The 23,227-nt window shown below is 40.0% G+C and overlaps 2 protein-coding genes and 1 non-coding gene across 22 annotated transcripts in view; 2 read left to right on the top strand and 1 right to left on the bottom strand.

Moving 5' to 3' along the window:
- Positions 1-23,227, top strand: part of SPMIP2 (sperm microtubule inner protein 2) — a 181,868-nt gene that overhangs the window by 116,581 nt on the left and 42,060 nt on the right. Inside the window, exon 5 of one of the 3 annotated variants that reach the window (XM_008992538.5) lies at positions 12,317-14,490. The exons of the other annotated variants lie outside the window; for them this stretch is intronic. Coding sequence (XP_008990786.1) covers positions 12,317-12,331 — 15 coding nt within the window. The 3' untranslated portion in view covers positions 12,332-14,490. Of the gene's footprint in view, positions 1-12,316; positions 14,491-23,227 lie in introns of those variants that run through there. 3 annotated transcript variants of the gene reach the window in all.
- Positions 3,365-3,434, top strand: LOC118152589 (small nucleolar RNA SNORD55/SNORD39). Its single transcript, XR_004741334.2, has one exon. It is a non-coding gene; the product is annotated as a small nucleolar RNA SNORD55/SNORD39 (small nucleolar RNA).
- Positions 4,437-23,227, bottom strand: part of FNIP2 (folliculin interacting protein 2) — a 146,496-nt gene continuing 127,705 nt past the window's right edge. For 13 of the 18 annotated variants that reach the window (XM_035292783.3, XM_078366354.1, XM_035292781.3 and 10 more), the window contains 3 exons: positions 14,558-14,758; positions 10,188-10,303; positions 4,437-7,990 (listed from right to left, as the gene is read on the bottom strand). In XM_035292783.3, coding sequence (XP_035148674.3) covers positions 7,912-7,990; positions 10,188-10,303; positions 14,558-14,758 — 396 coding nt within the window. In that variant the 3' untranslated portion in view covers positions 4,437-7,911. Of the gene's footprint in view, positions 7,991-10,187; positions 10,304-14,557; positions 14,759-19,897; positions 20,035-20,103; positions 20,305-23,227 lie in introns of those variants that run through there. The other 5 variants (XR_013532841.1, XR_013532838.1, XR_013532840.1 and 2 more) reach the window with 2 other exon arrangements.

Consider the following 23,227-nt stretch of genomic DNA (forward strand, 5'->3'; position numbering starts at 1 on the left):
CTTAGACCTATAGACAGTATCACAAGCTTTCTTATCAAAATAGATGGTTGAAAAGGGAGATATTGTATATTGATGCTTTTGAGTTTGGTTTTCCATTTATAAACTTAAGTTTAGAGAGCTTAATTATGGTGTTTCTAAAAACTACAATTTAGGGGATTTAACAGGATTCTTGTATACATTCACCCAAAAATGTTCTTGTAAATGCTTTTGGAAATTCGTCAAGTCTCTAAACTGCTTTTTCTATAATGTCCCAAATCTCTCTTTTTAAATCACAAAATGTTTCTTAAGTTCTATCTTCTATTCCATTCATTATTTTCCCCTTCTGGATTTCTGATAGTTTTTTTCCTTCATATAATAGCCACCTCAGTGTTGTAAAATGTATGTACATGTGATAGACACTTTTAACGTAATTCAGTTCTTTGCTGGCAAATATTCTCGTTGTCTCCCTTCATTCCAATACATGAACTTCAGTCTCAATGATTGATACATTCTTTTCCTCATCCACTCGAGTTTGAGAGCAGTCATCTTACATTTTAAAGGTCATACGCATCAACGGGGAATCATGTTAAGTTGCAAATTATGATTCAGTAGGTCTGAAACGGGGTTTGAGGTTTTGCATTTCTGTCAAGCTCCCAGGAAGTGCAGTTAGTTGTTGCTGGTGTGGGGACCTTGAGTAGCAAGGTGCTGGAGGACTGACGATGAATTGAATTTTGTGCTAGGAACAGGGGGGACTTGATGAGGCAAAGGGAAGAGGGAATGGGGATGGGGGTTTGATGAGGCAAAGGAAAGTCTATTCTAGGAAGAATACACTTAACAGGGCAAAGACAATGATAACCTAGCACCTCTGGGGAAGTATATGTGGTTCAATGTGGCTGAAGATAGAACACAGGAGTATCCGGTGATGAGGCTGGAGAAGATGAATCAGCTGGGTCATTTGAGTGCCGAGGGCTGGGCTGACTTTTATATTTTTGAGATGGAGTCTCTGTTGCCCAGGCTGGAGTGTAATGGTGCGATGTTGGCTCACTGCAGCCTTCACTTCCTGGGTTCAAGTGATTCTCCTGCCTCAGCCTCCTGAATAGCTGGGATTACAGGTGCGCACCACCATGCTCAGCTAATGTTTGTATTTTTAGTAGAGACAAGGTTTCACCACGTTGGCCAGGCTGGTCTCAAACTCTGACCTCAGGTGATCCACCCACCTTGGCCTCCCAGAGTGTAGGGGTTACAGGTGTGAGCCACCACTCTCAGCCTAGGCTGACCTTTAAATAAAGAAGTGACAGGGTTAAATGTTCATTTTAGAAAGATGGAGGCATCAGCTGGGAGGACTGATTAGAGCTGCTTGATTATGAAAAGGTGGTGTGTTTGGAAGGCATTTCGGTAACTCAATTGAGAATGAGGAAGGATTGTTGTAAGGCCGAAAGAAAGGTGCAAAGGTAATGCATTTGAGACATAAGGAAGGTTGTTTCGACAGCTCTCAGTGCTGACTAGACGTGGGAAAAAAACTTGTCATGGTGGGAAGGAAGGACATAGAGCTGAACCCTCAGCTCTCTGTGAGGTGGTGGGGAGTGGGAGCCAGGTGGCAGCGCGTAGAGAATGAATAGGAAGCAAAGAAGTGAAAAGCAAGTAAAGCTCTCTAGAAAATGTTTAGCTCTCGATAAAGGAAAGACAGGATAAAAAGAGAGGGCATAGGAGAAGGAAGGGCTTAACATAAGGGGATTTAAAAAATATATATTTTGAGTAGAAAAAAATAAATTGAGAACCTAAAGGTGAGGGAAAGGGATAACTGATGATTTTGATATCCTCAAGAAAAAAGAGGGAGAGGCATAACTTACAGGAATTAATATGTAACTGTAGGGATGAATCTTTATAGAAAGGGAACGCTCTTCCTCCCTGCCTGCCCCTGCTTTTTTCTTTTTTGAGTAGGAGTCTCGTCCTGTCACCCAGGCTGAAGTGCAATGGCACGATTTCAGTTCACTGCAATCTCCGCCTCCCGGGTTGAAATGATTCTCCTGCCTCAGCCTCCAGAGTAGCTGGGATTACAGGTTCCTGCAACCACGCCCAGCTAATTTTTGTATTTGTAGTAGAGATAGGGTTTGACCATGTTGGCCAGGCTGGTCTCAAACTCCTGACCTCAGGTGATCCACCTGCTTCAGCCTCCCAAAGTGCTGGGATTACAGGCATGAGCCACCATGCCCAGACTTTTCCTCCACTTTTAATAAAATGTTACCTTCTTCCTTCTCAGAGGGTTGCTTCTGTTTTTCAGTTCTTTTAAACACATATTCAGAGACTATGTGACATCTATGTCAACCTTTATGGGCTAATTCTCAAGTTGGTAGTGTTTATTATGTTAAAGGTAATTGCTTAAAGTCTACTTCCTGTAACTTGGAATGATGATTTTTTGATCCTACTCAACTCTATTTTGGGTTATCATGCCATATCATTGGGCTAATCTCGTAAGTACCTGTATCAGTCAGGGTTTTCCAGAGAAACAGAACCAATGGTGTGTGTGTGTGTATGCACAGGCACACAAGAGCTGGGAGAGGTGTTTAGGCTTAAAGTAAGTTTAGAGATGTTTTATTTTGGCTCCAGTGATTGTGGAAGTTGGCAAATCCAAATGCAGCAGGGTGGGCCAACAGGGCAGAGACCCTGGGAGGAACTGATGTTGCAGCTTGAGCCTGAAGGCAGTTTGCAGGCAGAATTCTCTCTTCCTGGGGGAACGTCAGTCTTTCTCTTAAAACCTTCAACAGATTGAATGAGGCCTACCACATTATGGAGGATAATCATTTTTATTCAAAGTCTACTGACTTAAATATTAACTCACATAAGAAATATCTGCACAGCATCATCCAGATTGGTGTTTGACCAAATATCAGAGTACTATAGCCTAGCCAAGTTGACACAAAATTAACCATCACAGGCTAGGCCTGGTGGCTCACGCTTATAATTCCAATGCTTTGGGAAGCTGAGGCAGGAAGATCCTGTAAGTCCCAGAGTTCAAGACCAGCCTGGGCAACAGAGACCCTGTCTCTACAAAAAATAAATTTTTTTTTTTAATTATCTGGGTGTGTTGGTGCATGCCTGTAGTCCCAAGTACTTGGGAGGCTGAGACAGGAGGATCACTTGAGGCCAGAAGTATGAGGTTACTGTGAGGTATGATCATGCCACTGTACTCCAGGCTCGGTGACAAAGTAAGACCTTGTCTCTTAACAACAACAAAAAAAATCTAACCATCACAGTACCCCTCCCTCTCATCCACTGTGAGGATTAAATCCGGGTAACATACAAAAAACACCCAACAGAATGGTCCAGGAACTAGGGAACCAAAAAGCACTGTGGTGTGCACATGTTTTTAAATCCTTTTATCAATGGCATAATTTTAAAGCTGTTTTTACCCGAGTGCGCATTAGGGGAACCAACCTTGGAGAGCTGAGCATGCCGGAAAAGGAAAAAAAAAAAGGCTTCTGGGAAAAATACTTGAAATTTTCATTTATCAGAAAGGATTTTGAAATATCTACTGTAATTTTCTCCATGGTCTTTAAGATAACATAACTTAGTATGGCTTATGTTGGTACCAACAGTTGCATTCAATGGCATATTTTTTCCTGAGACCAGACATATCAGTGGACATCGTCCCTTTTCAGAGCAAATATTTTACAATACCCCCTTTATTACCCTAAAATGAAATTTACAAATGTACTCAATTTATATCAAACCAATATAGTACTCTATTGTAATTTAAAATAAATGTAAAAGTAATTTATAATACTACTTTAATCCATAACTATTGGGGCACTAGATTAGAAAATACAATGAAGTAGACAGATGAAGTAAGCATCCATATACAGAGTCTTCATGAATGCAGTAGCTATGAGTGAAGGCCAATAGAGATGTGCAGCATTGGTGACTCAAATTCCATGGGTACCATAGATGTTGGTAACATAGTTTTCCAAAAGTATGTCAATTCTTGGTAAAGACCAAGTGACCACTTCTTGTTAACATTCTAAACCTTACAAAGTAAAAATCTTCCCTCAATTTATACAACAGCTGCATTCCTGGAGAATGTATTATGTACTAAAATCATGTTAAAAATACATTGTATTATGTACAGGAGAATTATCAGACTATATATGGGTTTTCTTAGCCACATAAATGTCCAGCAGGACATTGAAGGGTTACACAAGAGGTGGGACAATTCCTCGTCCTGTGGGCTGTCTCTCGTGGTCCAGGACATTTTGCCTGTCATCTGAGCTCCCACCTTCTCTGTGCCAGTAATCCTAACCTGTCATTATGCTAACCAAAAATGTCCCTGCATTTCCAAAACACCCTGGTTGAAAACCACTAACATATATAATTGGCTTGTTTTCAGCATGAATTATTGGAAATGAGACCTCTATATTTGATTAAATGTAACAAGCAAATCACATGTAGCACCAGGAAAATATGTTCAAGATAAATTCAAAAGGTTTATTGCACCAAATGCCACAGAAAAATGGATCAAAATAATACACAAACAAGTTGTTTAAAAAAAAAATCCCACACAATGACACTGGTATCCATTCAAACTGATCAAAAACGAAGTCCTATCAATTTCTCTTACAGAGCTTCAAATAACAAATTCCAGAATTTTCTCTTTTTTGAAATACCACTTAAGTTTAAGCATATTGCAAACTTGCTTTAAGATATATGGTTCATCATGTTTTGACATTTAAAAATTAACATTCAGAGGGGACTGCTTGATTTAGGCAAAAATTAAAATGCCCTCTCCCCCAAGCACAATAAAAAACAAATTGTTCACATTTACCAAGAGAAGCTGAAGACATTTTCATTTTAACAGTGAAAGTATGCATGAACAAAATACTCTCAAAAGTACATAGTAGTGGAAAAATCCAGACATTTAAAAGAATTTTGGGGTCACTTTATATTCTTTATTTTTATGTACAACCAACTCTAGTGAAGAACCTAAAAAGTTACAGACTAAATTTTTATAAAATCTCAGGACCTAATTACAAGAGCCCAAACAACAGTTTAGTATCATTTAGCAAGCCGGGGATTTTTTTATCTCCCTCCAAAAAAGTTAATTTTGAAAAATATGGTTAAGTTTAAAAAGTTGCAGTGTGTAAACGGCAGTTCCATGGGATGTGAAAAGATTATAGTTACTTTCATTAAAAAACAGCACACTTCAGAAAAATGGATTGAAGCCTGTACAAAAAGCTATTTAACACTGATAAAAAATAAAATACTTTGGAATTATGCACAAGTATGGAAGCTACATTTTAATTTTTCATTGTCATAGTCTAAAACGTACACAATTACCTTACATTCATTTCACTTATCAATTTATTAAAAATAAAACTGCAACATGCTAGAAAGAGGTCCATCACAGGGACATATACAGACTTCTGCTCTGTCATGCCTCACTAGCTTGCTTAGAAAAGCAAGATGCTACAAAAGTTACACTCAACAGGTAAGACTTAATAAGTTGAAGAAACCCTAAAGGTGGAATCCTGTCAACTGAGGTAGATTTCTTTTCTTTTTTAGAAAAAATTTTATTTTTTTTCTTGAGGTGGGCATGGGAGTGGGTGGGATCCCTTTCTTGCCTCTGCGGCTAAGCCAGAGTGAAGCCACTGGGTGGTGCACGATGTGTGAGCGGGTGGATCTCAACATGAGTCCATGAGTTGTTTTCTTTTTCGCTTTTAGGAAGAGGTTGAATTTAAGACAAAGAAACTTGAATGTTAAATATTTAAAGGACTATAAAAGAGCAGCAACATTCTTGGTCTATTTTTGTAGGCAATAGACATGAGGATTAGGTTCTGACTGGAATCCTGAGTGTCGCGGAGACAACCCCCACACGTGACCCACCTGTTTTCTAACAGGCGTTTTTCCAAGAGTGAGTTTTGGAACATTAAGAGGCAAATTAATCTCAGGCTTTGAGGGATCTGGGCTGAATTTTTTTAATGTATAGAGTTTAGAACAAACCATTTAAAGCTCAGTGTCCCCTATATGGGTCTAATTATCAACATGCCACTATGTCCACATTAGAATTGAACTGATTTTGTAACAAGTTATTTTCTATGAAGCCCCGGAAGGTGGTGAATGAGGGAAAGTGCCAAAACATGTAAACAAGAAAAAAGGAACTAGAGATGAGGGGAATGCTTTAAACTGTAAAAGCTGTAACATCAGCTCTGACAGTTAATACGTAATGAGAAATGGATGGGGGGTGAGCTGAGCCACAGGTGAGGTTCCTTCTCTCTCTGTAACACAACAGCAAACAATGATGTCATGGAACTATAGAACACCAAAGTCAAATGCTAGGCAAAAGGAAATAGGAAAACATTAAAAAGAATGAACATTTCCATTTTCAATGAATGACATAAAATGAAAATTAACGTTCTTACAAATCTTAATACACTTATCTACATTTTGCATCATTTAAAAAAGGGGGAAAGGTAACTTCTGATTTTTCTCAAATAAAAAATTGAAGTCATTCTAGTCCCTAATAGGGAAGTTACTGCATATTTCTTAGGTACAAAGATACATGAAAAGAACTGGAATTAATTCATAAAACAGTGGAAGGGAATCGGAGCCTGTTCAAGAACTGCAAAGTGCTGACGAGGTTTAGTTTTGCTAGATTGGCTCCTTTTAATGACCAATTTTTTAAGGTCTTTTACTTTACCCTGGATATCAGTACATAGTCTGTTTCACGATCAGTAAACTAGAGTTTCTTTTATATTAACAGAATGTTTTTTTTTTTTGCATGAACTTTGGGAAATAATTCATTTTGGTAGGTTTTATACAATGGGTAAGTTAATTTCTGGAAAAATGTTTTGAAAATGATGGAGGAATTAGAAGGCACAGAAATGATAATGTAAAAATTGAGATCATATATGGATTTTTTTCTAGATGTTCAAGCTAATTGTTTTCATTAGCCATCCTGAACTGTTGCAGGTTTCATTTCCCACCCAGACAGCTGTGCCTTTTAAAGTACAAATAGTTATTTGTATTAACTATAAGAAAACAGTGGCTTCAGCTGGAAGAACTTACCAACAGAAACACTCTTGAGCTTCTAGAAATAACTTTGGTAAATGGCCTCTCTTAAAAAGGCTGCTGAAAGCTCTAAAATATAAGGATAAAACATATGGTTTCAGACTGTACACTTTGCTGCTACAAACTACATCTTGATGGGATTAAGAGGCTACATTGATTCTTGGGTTTATTGCACCAACAATCCATCTCTGACCTACCTGTGGCTGCACCTGAAACAAGGTAAACTCCAAAAAGAAATGAAAACAGTGGGTCCCTAAAGCACTCTTTCCAACAGGCAATTCTTTTACATGTTTTATGTCAAATAGTCACTGCTACCGCCACTGGAGCTGAAGATGGCACAGTGTGGCTTTCTTCGTTTCACCTTGTGTAAAAAGCAAACTCTGACCTGGAATCCAAAGTCTGCATTCTGACTGTCTAAGTATAGCAAAGTATGTTTTCTCCAGTTTGGGGAGCTCATGCTCAAACCTGGAAGCAGTTTCCTACTGGAATGTTATGTACACTGTTGGCCTCTCCGCTCAAGTCACTTTTCCTTATTCTGCCGAAACAGCACAAGGCAATCTGTCCCAATAGCTTAGTGTTTAGTGTAGTGCTTATGTTTCCTCCTACCAAAAAGGTCTCTTTGTTGATTCATGAGTAACAAATGGCCTGAAGTGTTCAAGACAATCACAAATGCCATTATGTCCAGTAAACCTAAGTCTTCACTGAAGCGTCAGCTTGACAGCAAAAACACAAAACAAAACAGAAAAAGGTGGAATGACTGTTTCTGTTTGCTCTTCTCATGCTTTTGACATCACAGAGAGCTTATTCCTTTCTCCTTCCGTCAAGAATTTGACTTTTTTCTTCCAAGGAAGAACTATCCTGAGCTTTAGCTTATAAGAGTATTTGAGCCACATAAGGAGAATGAGTACTGGCAATAGCAGTCAACAGAGGCAGGTCGTTGGATTCAATCCTGAATATTGAGAAAAGAAAAGAGTATTACTTTAAAATAGCATGGTTTTATGAGAAAGTGTTATTTCTAGGTACCAAGTTTGATAGAGTATCATTTAAAACTAACAAAAAAGCAAAACAGATGGAAGGATAATAAACATTCTTTTCATAAAATATTCCAGTGGACACTGACCAGGGAGGCACAAGGAGAGAAATCAGGAAGTGTGTTGGGCCTGTGTGAGACATAAAGCTCTTTTTCCCATGGCAGGGGCCACCAGACTTTCTCACTTTCCTGTATTCCCTGTATAACTTCATTGTATCATACTTGAAGGTTTTCTCATTATAAACGCATTCTTCCAGTCAACACTCCTAAATGCATACTGATTTTTCACCTAAGGTCAAATTGCTCTTAGAAAAATGGTGATGGTAGCAATTTCTTAAACCTTGGGCATGCGTTCAAAGGTTATACGACAGATCCTCACAAGATTCTGAGAGCAAGGTGACACTAAAAGATACCGAGTTAAGAGACATCACCGTTTCAAATGGACACAGTATTGGCTGCCTCTCTTCCAGCTGAGGTGGATACAGTATGGGCACTGGCTAAATGATGTCAGGTGTCATAAAAATTCAACTGTTGGCCGGGCGCGGTGGCTCAATCCTGTAATCCCAGAACTTTGGGAGGCCGAGGTGGGTGGATCACGAGGTCAAGAGATCGAGACCATCCTGGTCAACATGGTGAAACCCCGTCTCTACTAAAAATACAAAAAATTAGCTGGGCATGGTGGCGCGTGCCTGTAATCCCAGCTACTCAGGAGGCTGAGGCAGGAGAATTGCTTGAACCCAGGAGGCGGAGGTTGCGGAGAGCCGAGATCGCGCCATTGCACTCCAGCCTGGGTAACAAGAGTGAAACTCCGCTCAAAAAAAAAAAAAAAAATTCAACTGTTTCAGCCTGTGGAATGTGTCCTAATTCTTTCCCTTGAATTTCTCAAAATAAAAATTAAAACGGTATCTTCATGGGGTTTTCTAGTCCTCCAGTAATGCTGCATACAGATCTGATTTCAGAGTGGACAGAAGTTCTCTAGTGCTTTCAGTCCTACTGGCCCTGACTACGGGTGGAAGGGGATAAGGAATGCACTAAGAGGACCTAGAGAAGAGTGCAAAGGGGAATCACAGCTTATGATAACAGGCATTGATGCACACCTGTGAGGGTCGAGGACTAGGTAAAGTCCTCGAAATGTAAGTACACATCAGCAGTGGACAGTCTAATAAGGCAGGACGGAAGTAAGAGGCTGCTAGAGAGAGAAACAAAAGCAAAGAAATCACAAAGAGACATGTTGCAAGTTAACTGCAAAAGCAAACACCTCAAAAGGGGGAAATGCTTAGTAAATAAAGTACATAAGAAAAATCTATGACAGGAAATGCCCAGAGCCAAACAGTACAGGCATCACATTCTGGGTGTGAAAGATGAAAAATCTGAGGAAAATACGAAGGCCCAGGCCCTAGGCAGGCTTAGAGAATTTAAACGTCCACAATATAAACAATATTTTCTTGTCCTGAGTTCAGGGAATTGTCTTCACGGATGAGTGAGGGAGCAGTTCCCCAAATGGACAATGTTTTTGTTCTCTTTTGAAAAATCAAGCAGACAGTAAAACAAAGGTCAGAATTTCTTCCTCTAGAGAAGTTATAGCAAATACCCCCTGGAGGATGAGAGGCAATTTTAGTATCATACACGTCTCCTCTTCGGTGGCCTTATAATAAAGGAAGAAAATCACTGTCACCCTACAGACACTCAGGCAGGCTCAAGCCCAGAAGGGCCTTTCCTGCCACCAGGCGGAATGTGCCGACCTGCTCCTCCTCCAGGAAGTGAAATGTAAACACGAGCAGCTGCTGCACATCCCACAGCCTGTGACTCAGTTACTAGAAACGGGCAGTGTGGGATTACATTTTCTTTTCAAGCATAAGATAATCCACGGAGAGGCGTAACAGAGCCCCACCAGCCTAAACCCCTGCGACTGTTTGGGTGTGAAACCCAGTATCAATCAGATACAAGGAACATGCTGTTCACTGGGGAGCTGCAGAGGCACGTATCTGATGGACTCCACATACTTTGATGGGTGACCGGGGCCTGAGTTTAGGTTGGCACAGTCTAAACACATCAGTGGGTACAATGCTAGGGATGCCCATCAAAGGGAGACATGGCAGCACTTCACAGAACTCACCCCAGTACGACACCTAATTCTTTCACATGGACTCGTGTGTGTCCCCGGAGATATTCAGACAGCATTTTGCTTTTAAGGTACATCTCCTGTAGTCTGTCTTCAAGATGCATGATGCACTGCAAGGCCAAGAACATTCATAATGAGGAAGAGAAGTCAAATATCTGCCAATATTTTAAGAATTTTCTTAATTCATTTCTAACTACACAGTTTTCATCTCATGTTTCAAATACACTTAAAAAATGACAAGCCGTCGCAAACCCTATCGCTACCAGGTATAAGAATCGGTTCTTGTAAAACAAAGCTTACTTTTGCTAACTATTAAGATTTACATATGCATTATTCTGGTCTTTTTAAACAAGTATGTTTTCATAGTTGAAATCATTCCAAAAGTACATTCCTTGCCTTTAAAAACTATAATAATCCTTTCCCACATTATTGAGAACTCTTTATTGATATAATTTTTATAGCTAAACAATCTTGAGAATGTGAATTTACACTTACCCACATAGCAATTTGCATGTTTGTTCTTGTAAATAATTTAGTAAACAGTATCTCTTTTGTTGTTTTTTTCCCCCAGTATCTCAGATTATTCTGGCCCAATGCGTTTCCACAGGAGACTGACTGGAACAGGTCATTTTGAACCTGCCCCACAACTTTTTTTTTTTTTTTTGCTTCAAGAATGTATTTTAATTAGGTCTTTAGTAACAATAAAGAAAAGGCAATTATTTTCAGGACATCTTTACCCTTGGAGTGGTGTTCTGCTGCATTTTTTAGGGACTAACAACCATCTGTGTCTTTCACCAGAGGCAAATGCTTTTGCATTTGGCAGGCAGAGCTACCCAAGCAGCTTCAGTAAGACACCTGATGGCTTTGGCAAGGGTAATTCCATCATACATAATTTTCTTCTAGACCATTAGGCCTGTTATTTCAAGGTAAAAAGATTAACAGATGCATTTGAAAATGTTGATCTTGACCATCTGGGCTGATCAGTGACATGGAAAAATATCTATGAGAGATGCAATGTTTTCAGTTTTTCATTAGTTTAAAATCTTAAATGCATTGTGTCAGGTGGATGAAGCACAACTGCTAAGTGACTAAGAGTTATAAAGCAAGAGGGATTTCACCAGTTCTCATAGAAATGCTCCTCCAAGTAAACAAAGTGGTGAAAGGATCTCTAATTAGCTTTCAGTTCCTTATGGAGTGAAATAAAAAAATTTCAGTAAGAGTTACAACATATTAAAAAGTATTCATACTACATTAAATCCTTTCTCTTTTGAAAAAGTAATTATAGTGTTTACAGTCTGTATGAAAACTATGATGCAATGTGGAAATAAGAACTCTGGTCTATATGAATATATACTAGACATGAAATCCAAGCATTTAGACAACTTTTCGCCAGGCACAGTGGCTCATGCATGTAATCCCAGCACATTGGGAGGCTGAGGTAGGAGGTTCACTTGAGTCCAGGAGCTTGAGACCAGCCTAGGCAACATAGTGAGACCCTGTCTCTACAAAAATTAAAAAATTACCTGGGCATAGTGGCACACACCTCTAATCCTAGCTACTTGGGAGGCTGAGGTAGCAGAATTGCTTGAGCCCAGGAGGTCAAGGCTGCAGTGAGCCAAGATCATACTACTGCACTATGGCTTGGGTAACAAAATGAGACTCTGTCTCAAAAAAAACCCATTTAAAAAAATACTTGAGTATTCAATCGAACCATGCTGGGGGCTTTTTAACTCCTCTTTCTGTGATTTTTATTCCTGAGATGGATTTCTCCAATTTTTAATTTCTGAAATTTCAAATAGCTTCTTTCTCTTTTTGTATTGAAGGTTCTAAAAGCCATTTAAATCACAGGTTTCATTCAAGTAATTTTTTAGGCAAATTTTAAATTGCAGATAAAACTTTCTTTAATCTTGGTTTTGTTGGGTTAAAATAAGGCTTTCATACTACTAAGTGCTTGAACATACTTCTGTCCAAATGAAGTAAAAAGAATTAACTATAACAGTTTATTGCTTTGATAACCAAGATACCAATTATGACAAGACCTGTGTATCATAGAATGAAATATAAAAGTTTGGCAAATACTTATAAGAAACTATGAAGTCTAATACACATTCCTTCCCTTACAGAAAAGGAAACATTAGCCTCTAAATCAGCATAATTCAACCTGCTTCTAGAAGGAAAAACTGCCTACAACTGTAGAATGAAAAATAAGATCATAATAATCCACAAATGCTTCTTATATTGCCGCAGGACAGATGTCTTACAAGAGTATGCTTCGGCTTAAAATACAGAGTTTGGAAAATAAAGATAGAGTGTGGAATAAAGGTGTTGTCAGTCTTTGCCTTTAATACTGCTTCATGAAACTGTTATTAACTATCATACTAACAGTAGCTGTTTACTGAATGCTTATAACATCTAACACCATTCCGAATGCTCTACATTAATTCTCTAATATAATTTCATAACCATATGCGATGGGGTCTCTTATTTCCCCAGCTTTGCAGATAAGGAAATTGAGGCTTTGAAAGGTTACATGGTTAGGAAAGAGCAGAACTTGTATTTAACTCCAGGCTATTGGACTCTAAAGCTAACATACACAGCTTTTAAAGTATCTTATATTGGCATGGTGCTTTGGCAGTAAAAAGCAGTTATCATATTCCTAATTTTCAGAAGATTCTCATAGCACCCTTGGTGAACAGGTACTATCTTCATTTTAAAAATAAGAAAGCTGAGGTTTGGAGAGTCTCAGGACTGTCTACTGTAACACAACTAACCAATGGCAAAGCCTAGACCATAACCCAGCCACGCAGTGTGGTCTTCCTGCCTTGCCACACTGTCAGGACTTTGGTAACACGCAGACGGTATTCACAGCACCTTCTTCAAAGCCATAAAAGTCTTGACTCTTTGAGGAATGGGTACACTATAGATTCAGTCATAAAAACCCAGGCCAATGACCATTGCATTAGCAATTAGCGTAGGTAATTAATGTTCAAAAGCTTCCTGCTTTGTTGGGTAAACAGCTTTGCATCATTTTTGGAGGCCAGGAGGCAGATAACAGATATTCTGGTTTTGGGCTGTGCTGCAGAGAACAGCGCTATGCAGACGAGAGGAAAGAGCAAAGAAAGCAGACTTTTTCCTCACACACCTGTCTCTGAGGTCAGCCCGTCCAAGCTTTAACTAGCTATATGCCATATGCCCATAAGCCTGCCTCTCCGCCCCCCCTCCCCTCTCCTCTCTCTCTCCTCTCTCCTCTCTCTCTCCTCTCTCCTCTCTCTCTCCTCTCTCTCTCTCTCTCTCTCTCTCTCTCTCTCTCTCTCTCTCTCTCTCTCTCTCTCGTGTTCATTATCACTAAAAAAGCTTTTCTTCTTTTGAAACCTTTCTCCCTCCCTCTCTAAATGTATTTTCTCTTTCTTTCAATTTCTCGGCACATACACAGATTCGGAAAAGATTTTGTTGTGGATGTTAATTCCATTGGCTAGCAGGGAGCTACTGACAGTTTTCTAAGAGTTTATAGGCTCTGTTTGTTGTTTGTATTTAAAGCATTGTTACAAAAGTGATTTTTAAATTCCATTTGGAAAGAAACAATTAGGCCAGGTGCGATGGCTCACACCTATAATCCCAGCACTTTGGGAGGCAGAGGTGGGCACATTGCTTGAGCCCAGGAGTTCAAGACCAGCCTGAGCAACACAGCAAAACCCATCTCTACAAAAAATACAAAAATTAGCTGGTGTGGTGGCACATGCCTGTGATCCCAGCTACTCAGGAGGATGAGGTGGAAGGATCGCTTGAGCACAGTAGGTGGAGGTTGCAGTGAGTGGAGATCACCCCATTGCATTACTGCAGCCTGGGTGACAGAGTAAGACCCTGTCTCAAAAAAAAAAAAAAAAAAAAAAAAAAAGCAGCAATTGATATTACATGTGTATAGTACTTCAAAATTTGAAATGTTTACACAAACAATATTCTATTTTATTCTTAACACCTTTGTGAAAATGTTCACTTAACAGAAGGAACTACAATCCCTTCAGAAACTGGCCTACTTATTATAATAGCAATCTAAGAAAAGGAGAACTTATGAGCTCTCCAGTGGATGATTTACAATTTCCTTTTATGCTTGATCTTTCCACCCATTCCTTTTTTACTGCACCGTGTATCTTGTTCCAAAAAATTCCAGTGCTACTCCTTGTTATTTGTTTCATGGAAGAGCTACTGTTACTGAAATCTATCCTGTTGCTGGTTTTATGTTGCACGTTCTAGTTTTAGTTATGCTAACCTCCAATAAACTTTTGAGTTTGTGACTGTATAAGCAAAATGTCATTAAAAGTATTTTAAAACTGTATTTCTTTGGTGATGTAAGAACCGCTACTTACAAAATCAGCAGGGAGGTGAAGCTTGTAGAGCTGTAAGATGGACTGAAGCAAACTGGACACCTGACTAGAGACCAGGACATCCTGGCCTAGTTTCATGTTGTCCGTCACTTTCCTCTGACTTGTGGCTACCTGCACACTCCATTTATCCGTGTCTGCGATAATACAGACAGCTTCAGCTATTGGCTCATCCAACACTGGATGCTGAAAAAGAAACACAGTAGGTCAGCTTCCCACCATACCTCCAAGTGATGCTCAGAATGTCTGCAGTCTTTTTGTTTAGCATTACACTAACAGTTTAGAAGTTGAAGGTAGGAGCTACAGAAATGTGGAGCTTTACAGGGACCCAAATAGGAGTGTCACTAAATCATTATTTTAAATAAATTTCATAAAATTGCATTGAATCCTTTTTTTTTTCCTTACACCTAGGAGGTTTGCTATAACCGTTGTTAATTGTTCAACAAGAAAGCAAAAAGATATGTGCCCTCACTACAGTTCAGGATATTAAAATTAATTTCTTTTTGAAAGGCTGCACTTTCCTTTGAAAATGGGGAAAATGCACATAAGGTGTAGGATATTCCATCCTCATTTCTCTAATAACAAAGCTAGGCAGGATAACTGAGTATTTCCTTAAAGTTACAGCTTTAATCATGAAGCAAAATTGGGTAACTGTGTGTGCTACATACACAAATCATCTCTAATAACCATCTAAAATCACCAGGTGAATCCAAAAGGTCAAAGTTTCACTACTGATAAATACACTTAAAATGTAAAATTCTTGACAGCTGGGCAGTTATGGATAGAGCAGATTTAACAACTGGTAAATTGTGCCATGGGGTAAATAGGGTAAACATTGAAGCAGTCACTGGACTTTTAAAAAAATCTAATTTCCCAAAGCAAAGTGTAACTGCTTGGGTGGTGGAGGGGGAGAATAGAGAGAGCCAGAGACAAAGAGACCTGCCTCAAAGCCAGTGCACATAGGCACATTTTCCTAACCCTCATTACCAAGGAATAGTAGTACTGGCTGCATCTGTCCTTAATCCTTTCTACTATCCTGGGGTGACTGCTTGATTCATTTGGCTGCTTAAATAACTTCCTCCAATAACTCCATCTGAATTTGCCTTTGAAGGATAGTCTGTCTTAGATAAGGCCCAGTGAGACTGCAATCAGGGGTTCACCCTTCCCTCCATCAAGGTGTGGTTGTATGGCCCAAGCTATGCCAGCTGGATGCTCCTACCCTGGGAAATCCTTGGGAGTACTGGCACGGAAGACCAAAAAATGGCTGGCACCACCATATTCCTGCTCAGACAGCAATTAGTACAAGGCCTGGTGAGACTTAGTAGTTTTAAGTAGTTCATGGTTCCTGGAACTCCAGGATTGCTTTATTGCCTATGTCAACCCTGATTCTTTGGTTTTCTCATCAATTCTATACATCCCCAATATTCTTCCACTAAAGTCGCTCTGTTTAAGTTAACGAGAGTTACTAAGTGCAACAAAGAACCCAAAGAGATACACAACTTTGCCACTGGACCATAGTTACCTGTGATTTTTACAACTTAAGCCAAGTAGTAGGAAGGCTGCAAATACAAATCAAGATGCATGGTGCCATATGGTAATTTTAACAGGCGATCTGACTCCCTAGTCTTGGACTCTGTGATTAAAAGGGGAGCCTGGGCAGCTTCATATTCCTCCTCACAAATGGGGAAGAGAGTGGTGAGATGAATGAAAACTTTGTGGGGACCAACAGTTTTTCCTACTATTGTCTAAGGGGGAATAGTAGGAAAAATATAAATCCTATTATCAGAGTTTATATTTTTTCCATTGAAAAGAACAGGCAAAGTCTAATGTTCAATATTTATTTGTTCAAATAGTTTTAAACATGAGATATAAAGAATTTGATAAAGTATACTTTGAATTCATAAAGCCCAGTTTCCTAAGACAGTTCTCGTTTTATAGAATTGTTAATTGAAGAGAACAAAGATTTTCTTACATGCATAATGACCCCCTCACCGTTTTCAACCAAAGGTAATGACCCTTTCACCCCAACGCTTCTTACACAGGCATATATACAGTCTCCACAATGGACACCTAAAGATACATGGCCTTGGTGACTTCGCTTTACAAGTTCCTCCAAGGTCTTTTTCATCAGTGTGTCATAAATTTATAGCAAGATGCCATCAATGTGTCTGGTCCTATGTAAAAAAAAAAAAAAAAAAAAGGGAAATTTGAACACTTAAAATATTTGTATTTGGGGTTCAAGCTCCTTCACTGCTTTGCATGTGTTAGAAATCCACAACATGCTGGTCATTGCCATGGGACAGATCTATATTAGGGACCGTTCACTCATATTGACCATATGTCAACATACAATGAGTTGAACATACACCTGTCACCTTTCACAGTGAATTCTGGCTTCTGTGAGGGGAAGGGGGAGGAGGAGGATTGATTTGCAGTAGGTAATTTGGCCCTAGGTTCAAATCAAACTTAGTCTTCTAAATGATCTTCCCACTGCAGTGATAGGGAAGGGAAAAGTGTGCCAATCCCCTTATCCAACAGGGCATAGACTATAAATTATATGGTATCATTGCCAACATAAAGGGCTTTGTTTTAAGCAACTAATTGCTGGAATAAGAGCCAAGCACCATACTAGGAAGGTGATGGATGGAAGATTCTAAAACTCTTACCTGCTTAGTTACTTTTAAAATAATTGAGCCAACCTCTCTGCCCCTTTTTGTTATTGATGTAACCTAGGCTTGCAGAATTTTCATGTAAAAACATGAAAAATGAGCACAAGTCTTTTTATTTATTTATGTTTTAGAGACAAGGTCTTACTTTTGCCCAGGCTGGAGTGCAGAAGTCTGATCACAGTTCATAGTAACCTCCAGCTTCTGAGCTCAAGTGATCCTCCTGCCTCAGCCTCCCAAGCAGCTGGGACTACAGACATGTGCTACCACACCTGGCTAATTAAAAGAATTTTTTTTTGAAGAGATGGGGTCTTGCTATGTTGCCCACGCTGGTCTCAAACTCCTGGCCTCAAGTGCTCCTCCCACCTCTGCCTCCAAAGAACTGGGATTATCGATGTAAGCCACTATATGTGGCCTCTAGAGTTTCTTGTTTTATTTATTTTTTTGAGGCATTCTTGTTCTATTGCCAGGCTAGAGTGAAGTGGTGCAATCTCGGCTCACTGCAACACCTGACTTCTGGGTTCAAGCGATTTTCACGTCTCCTGGGTCGCTGGAACACTGGTGTGCACCACTATACCCAGCTAATTTTTGTATTTTTAGTAGAGACAGGGTTTGCTGTGTTTGCCAGGCTGGTCTCAAACTTCTGGCCTCAAGTGATCTGCCTGCCTCAACCTCTGAAAATGCTGGGGCTATAGGCTCACAGTAATTTTTAAATCACTGGAGCAAAGAGGCAGAAACTTGAGTAAAGACTAAAGAATAGTAAGTCTAAAGATGGAGGCAAACTGACAAATCTTCTCTCTGCATCCTTAGCCTCTAGCACAGGAGCTGGCATTTGAAAAATGTTACTTGCTGAATGAAAATGAAGCAGATTAAAACACAAGCAAATGACAAGAGTTGATGAGCATCTTGTGTTCCCTACAGCGTGGATCGCTGACTGTCATGCATGCAGGCCCCAGGAACAGAAAAGAACCAGCAGAACATTTTCAAAAGAGCAGCTTAAAAAAAAAAATACTCCAAGAATTACACATTCTCAGGCTACTAAATACATACCACACAATTCCCTGAATTAATCCAATTGCCTCCATCTAATTATATCACATAGTAGCTACTTACTTATTAACTAAAGAATAAACAACTTTTAAAGAAACTAGGGAGGAGTCTAAATATTCAAGAAAAAGAAATGAATGCTGGAAAGCATCAACTACTTTAGTTACAATGCAAAGGGCGCCGGAGCCACCGCTGGCCATCCCTGATCAGGCCTGAACTTGCTGAAGCTGAAGTTCTGGTGACTGGAGATTTCTGATAATCTTTCCAAAGGAAACTCCTCCCCATTAGAGAGTGGTCAGTGTAAACAGACTTATCAGTCAACCTCTAGGTTTTCGGAATTTAAAGAACTCTAAGATCCAGAAAACTATGTTTGGATTTGTCGCAGAAATACATACCTGCACACACCTTATGTGCTGGAATTCAATTTAACATTTCTCTTACGGGAAGACTTTTTTTTTTTTTTTTTTTTTGAGAAAGAGTCTCTCTTTGTCACTCAGGCTGGGGTGCAGCAGTGCGTTCTCCCCTCACTACAATATCCACCTCCTCAGCTCAAGCAATTCTCCTGCCTCATCCTCCTGGGTAGCTGGAATTACAGGAACCTGCCACCACGCCTGGCTAATGTTTTGTATTTTTGGTAGAGATGAGGTTTCACTGTGTTGGCCAGGCTGCTCTCGAACTCCTGACCTCAAGTGATTGACCCACCTTGGCCTCCCAAGGTGCTGGGATTACAGGCGTAAATCACCATTCCTGGCTGGGAAGACTAATTTTAGGCATCTATAGAACCACAATAAACAAACACTGACTTACATGTATGCTTCTTTATAATACTATTTCTTATGGCCATACCTTAATAGAAGTTAGTAAATAGTGAAATCTGTCAAGTAAGTAAAGTTCACAATTTTATCAAGTTCATGTGCATAGCAGGTTTCACACATACACTTAATTTGCAGTAACATACATGTAGCAGTTTTTTTTTTTTTTTTGAGACAAAAATCTCACTCTGTCACCCAGTGCTGGAGTGCAGTGGTGCAATCTCAGCTCACCACAACCTCCACTTCCTGGCTCCAAGCGATTCTCCTGCCTCAGCCTCCTGAGTAGCTGGGACCACAGGGGCGTGCCACCATGCCTGGCTAATTTTTTGTATTTTTAGTAGAGGCAGGGTTTCATGGTGTTAGCCAGAATGGTCTCCATTTCCTGACCTTGCGATCTGTCTGCCTCGGCCTCCCAAAGTGCTGGGATTATAGGCGTGAGCCACCACACCGGGCCCACATGTAGCAGTATTTTTAAGAAATTAAGTACTCTAAAAAATGCTAACCTAAGAATGACTGATTTAAACACCTATGAAAAGCCTGATCCACCATCTGCTATTCTTAGGACCTGGAGTTTGGGCATGGGGACTAAAGAAAAGGAAGAGGAAGGAGGGGCGTGGCTGTACCCCAATGCCGACAACTGAACCATGGTGAGCCTCACTTTGGCCTCCCAAACACCTTAAGGAAAAGGGAAATACGATCTGGATACCTGTTGGTTTAGTAAGATTACTTGGTACAACTCCTCTTCTAATGTTAAAATCTTTTTCCCAAAGGGTTTTTTTCTTTTTTTGACTAAAATAGTCTTTTTCTTGACTAAATATCTCTAGAAAAACAAACCAAAAAGTCCACATTGTATTGTTACCTTTTTAAAAGTTCTCCTGCAAACCATTATTGTCTCAGATTAATCAGGTCCTCTGATGTAGGAGTTCCAAATGAAAATCTGAGAGAAATACTCATATTTAATATAGTCATTTCCACTTAAAATGGCTGTTTTAGAAACTTTGCAAACCTGATGGATACTGACATACATCAATTTCCCTCTTCTCTCTCAAGCTAAGGAGAATCAATTTTGAAGTAAGTTTTCCATACAAAGAATTTGTCGGGCCGGGCACGGTGGCTCACGCCGATAATCCAAGCACTTTGGAGGTCAAGGTGGGCAGATCACCTGAGGTCGGGAGTTCAAGACCAGCCTGACAAACATGGCGAAACCCTGTCTTTAAAAAAAAAAAAGAATTAAAAAAAAAAAAGAATTTGTCAAATTATCCTCTCAGAATGAATCTGCAATGTGTTTGCACTTCCTCCCTCATCTGAGAAAAGCACTGCCCTTTCACCACCCTCCTGAATGCCCACACCACACTGAGTGTCCAAAGGCAGCCAGGGTACCAATGCAGAGCTGCCAGCCTGGCACCTTCCCGCCTCCCTCACCAGACCACTGCTAGCAGGTTACCTGCCTCCACAGAAACTTGACTGGGTAACTCAGAAACTTCTGACAGGGACTTGAGGACAGAATAATACTGGAGATCAGTAGGGAGCTGCAGACAACTGTTAGGGCGGAGGGCCAGTCTCCAGAGAAAAAGGAGGTAGAGGCCATATGCCATTATCATTTTCCTCTTGCTGCACTCACATGAGAAGTTAGAAACCATCATTTATTCAGTTCTACCTTGTCAACATCTCGTTTACCCAAACTACTTTCCTGTGAAGGTTTCTCAAGATAGATTAACAAATGAAAGGCCTTGTTTTATAGATCTTTATAAGATTACTGAGTTTTCTTTGCTATCACAGCTTGTTGAATCAACAGGATAAGCCTGGTTAACTTGTAGCTTCTAAGGATGTGTGGGTCCATTTCCTGGGAGTGTTAAATGCCTAGGACATTCCAGTTTCAAGATTTTATGTCAGATTGCTGCATACACAAAGTATGCTGCCTTGATTCACATACACATGACTTCTGCTTTACTTAAACTTCCACGAACAAGAAATGTCTACAATGTTTAGAGAATTGCAAGAGCTGTGGATAAGTCAGCAAAGGGCACCGATAAGATGACAGCAAGGGTTCTGAAGTCAGACTGGGCTTGAATACAAACACTGTCACTTAGCAGCTGTGGGACCTCAGCAACTCAATCTGGGCCTCAGTTGCTATGTCTGTAAAATGGGATAGTACTTAGTTCAGAGTTTCTGTGAGGCTTAAATGCCATTTAAAGTACAAGTTTTCTGTGAGAAAGATGTGTTGAAACAGAACCTAACACTTTCGGTGCTCAAACATTCGTCCTGCTCTCCTGAATCACCCCCTCTCTGTATTGACCGTGTTCCCTAAAACCTCAAACTCAGAGCTCACAAATAGTGTGACTGTGGACAACGCTGCCCTAGAGTATGTACTTTATCTAAAACCTCAACCTTCCTAAAATACCACATTATCCTTTCTCTCACCAACTCTAAGATCTATGCTAGCATACCTCACCCAAACCGTTAAGTTAAAACTGTTCTTCCACACTTACAGCTTTTCACCACCCTGGCCCACCCAAGCTGTAAATATTCAGTTCCAGTAAGACCCTGATATAGTTTGGCTCTGTGTCCCCACCCAAATCTCATCTCAAATTATAATCCCCACGTTGAGGAAGGGAACAGGTGGGAGGAAATTGGATCATGGGGCGATTTCCCATGCTGTTCTCGTGATAGTGAGTTCTCATGACAGCCAATATTTTTTCTTTTCTTTTCTTTTTTGAGACAGACTCTTACTCTGTTGCCCAGGCTGGAATGCAGTGGTACGATCTCGACTCACTGCAACCTCTGCTTCCCAGGCTCAAGTGATTCTTGTGCCCCACCCTCCCGAGTAGCTGGGACTACAGGCACATCACCATGCCCAGCTAATTTTTGTATTTTTTTAGTAGAGGTGGGGTTGCGCCATGTTGGCCAGGCTGGTTGTAAACTTCTGGCCTCCAGTGATCCACCTCCCTTTACCTGGCCAAGAGCTGATGGTTTTAAGTGTGGTACTTCCTCACATGCGCTCGCTCTCTCTCCTGCCATCTTGTGAAGAAGGTACTTGCTTCTCCAGCATGCAGAACTATGAGTCAATTAAGCCTCTTTCTTTTATAAATTGCCTAGTCTTGGGCAGTATTTTATAGCCATGTGAAAATGGGACTAATACAGCCTCCTTCTCCAGGCCAAAAAGACTCTTGCTCTTCCCTCAGGTTGTGCCCAGAATGCTTTCCCTGCCACCCCGTCTCAAGTCTACAATTCCTCAAGGACCTGGCCTGGGTCCACCCCTTGCCCTGGAAAACTTCCCCCATGCACTGCACTGCTCTTCCTTTGACCTCTGAGAACACTTGCTGTCCACACCATTCATTTAGGCATTTCATCACACAGTGTCTTCACTTGTTCTTGATTTCACATGTTTGTTTACTCAGTGATTTTATAAGTAACTCAAGGAGCTAAATCACATTTCTTTTTCTTCTGTAGCTTTTGAAAGAAACATAACAAAGTGCTGGGCATGTGCAAAATATCATACATAATCTAGCTTTAGTAAATGGTTTATTTTTGGATACAACCCCAGTTCCTATTAAGTCATCTGTGCCTTTCCTTTTTTTTTTTTCTGGCATATTATACCTCCAATGCACAATAATTAATATATTTCTTTTCTATGTGCCACATTTAAATGACTGATATTTCATGTGATTATCCATTTTTAACCCAATGAAGAGTGAGGAAATGCCGTTCTTACATATATGCTTCCCATTAACCACTTATTAATTCATCATGCCATTTCTCCTGCAGGAAGAGGGGGCAAGAATACAGTACTACTTTACAGATAAAGACATTTGAGACAAAAAAATATATAAAGAGCATATTAAGTATCTTGGTATGTAAGGAATAGAGTCTAGGAACTCACAAGTGTTTCCAACTTTTAGCCCAATGAGTCTGCCAAGCCCTCTCTATAAAATCCAAGGACTACATCGGGGTAGAAATCCCTTAGAAGACAAGAGTGCAAGAAGTGTGAATGATGGTCTGAATTCACTGTCATTAGGAGGAAACACAGCTACTTCCATCATGCACTTTGCTACAGAAGTTCCCCATCTTTATGCTGCTTGACACTGACCCTTTATCATTCTTCAAAGATGTCTCAGCCCACATGTGTATTA

This window comes from Callithrix jacchus, chromosome 3 (genome assembly GCF_049354715.1).
Source record: "Callithrix jacchus isolate 240 chromosome 3, calJac240_pri, whole genome shotgun sequence".
In the NCBI taxonomy this organism is placed as follows: Eukaryota; Metazoa; Chordata; class Mammalia; order Primates; family Cebidae; genus Callithrix; species Callithrix jacchus.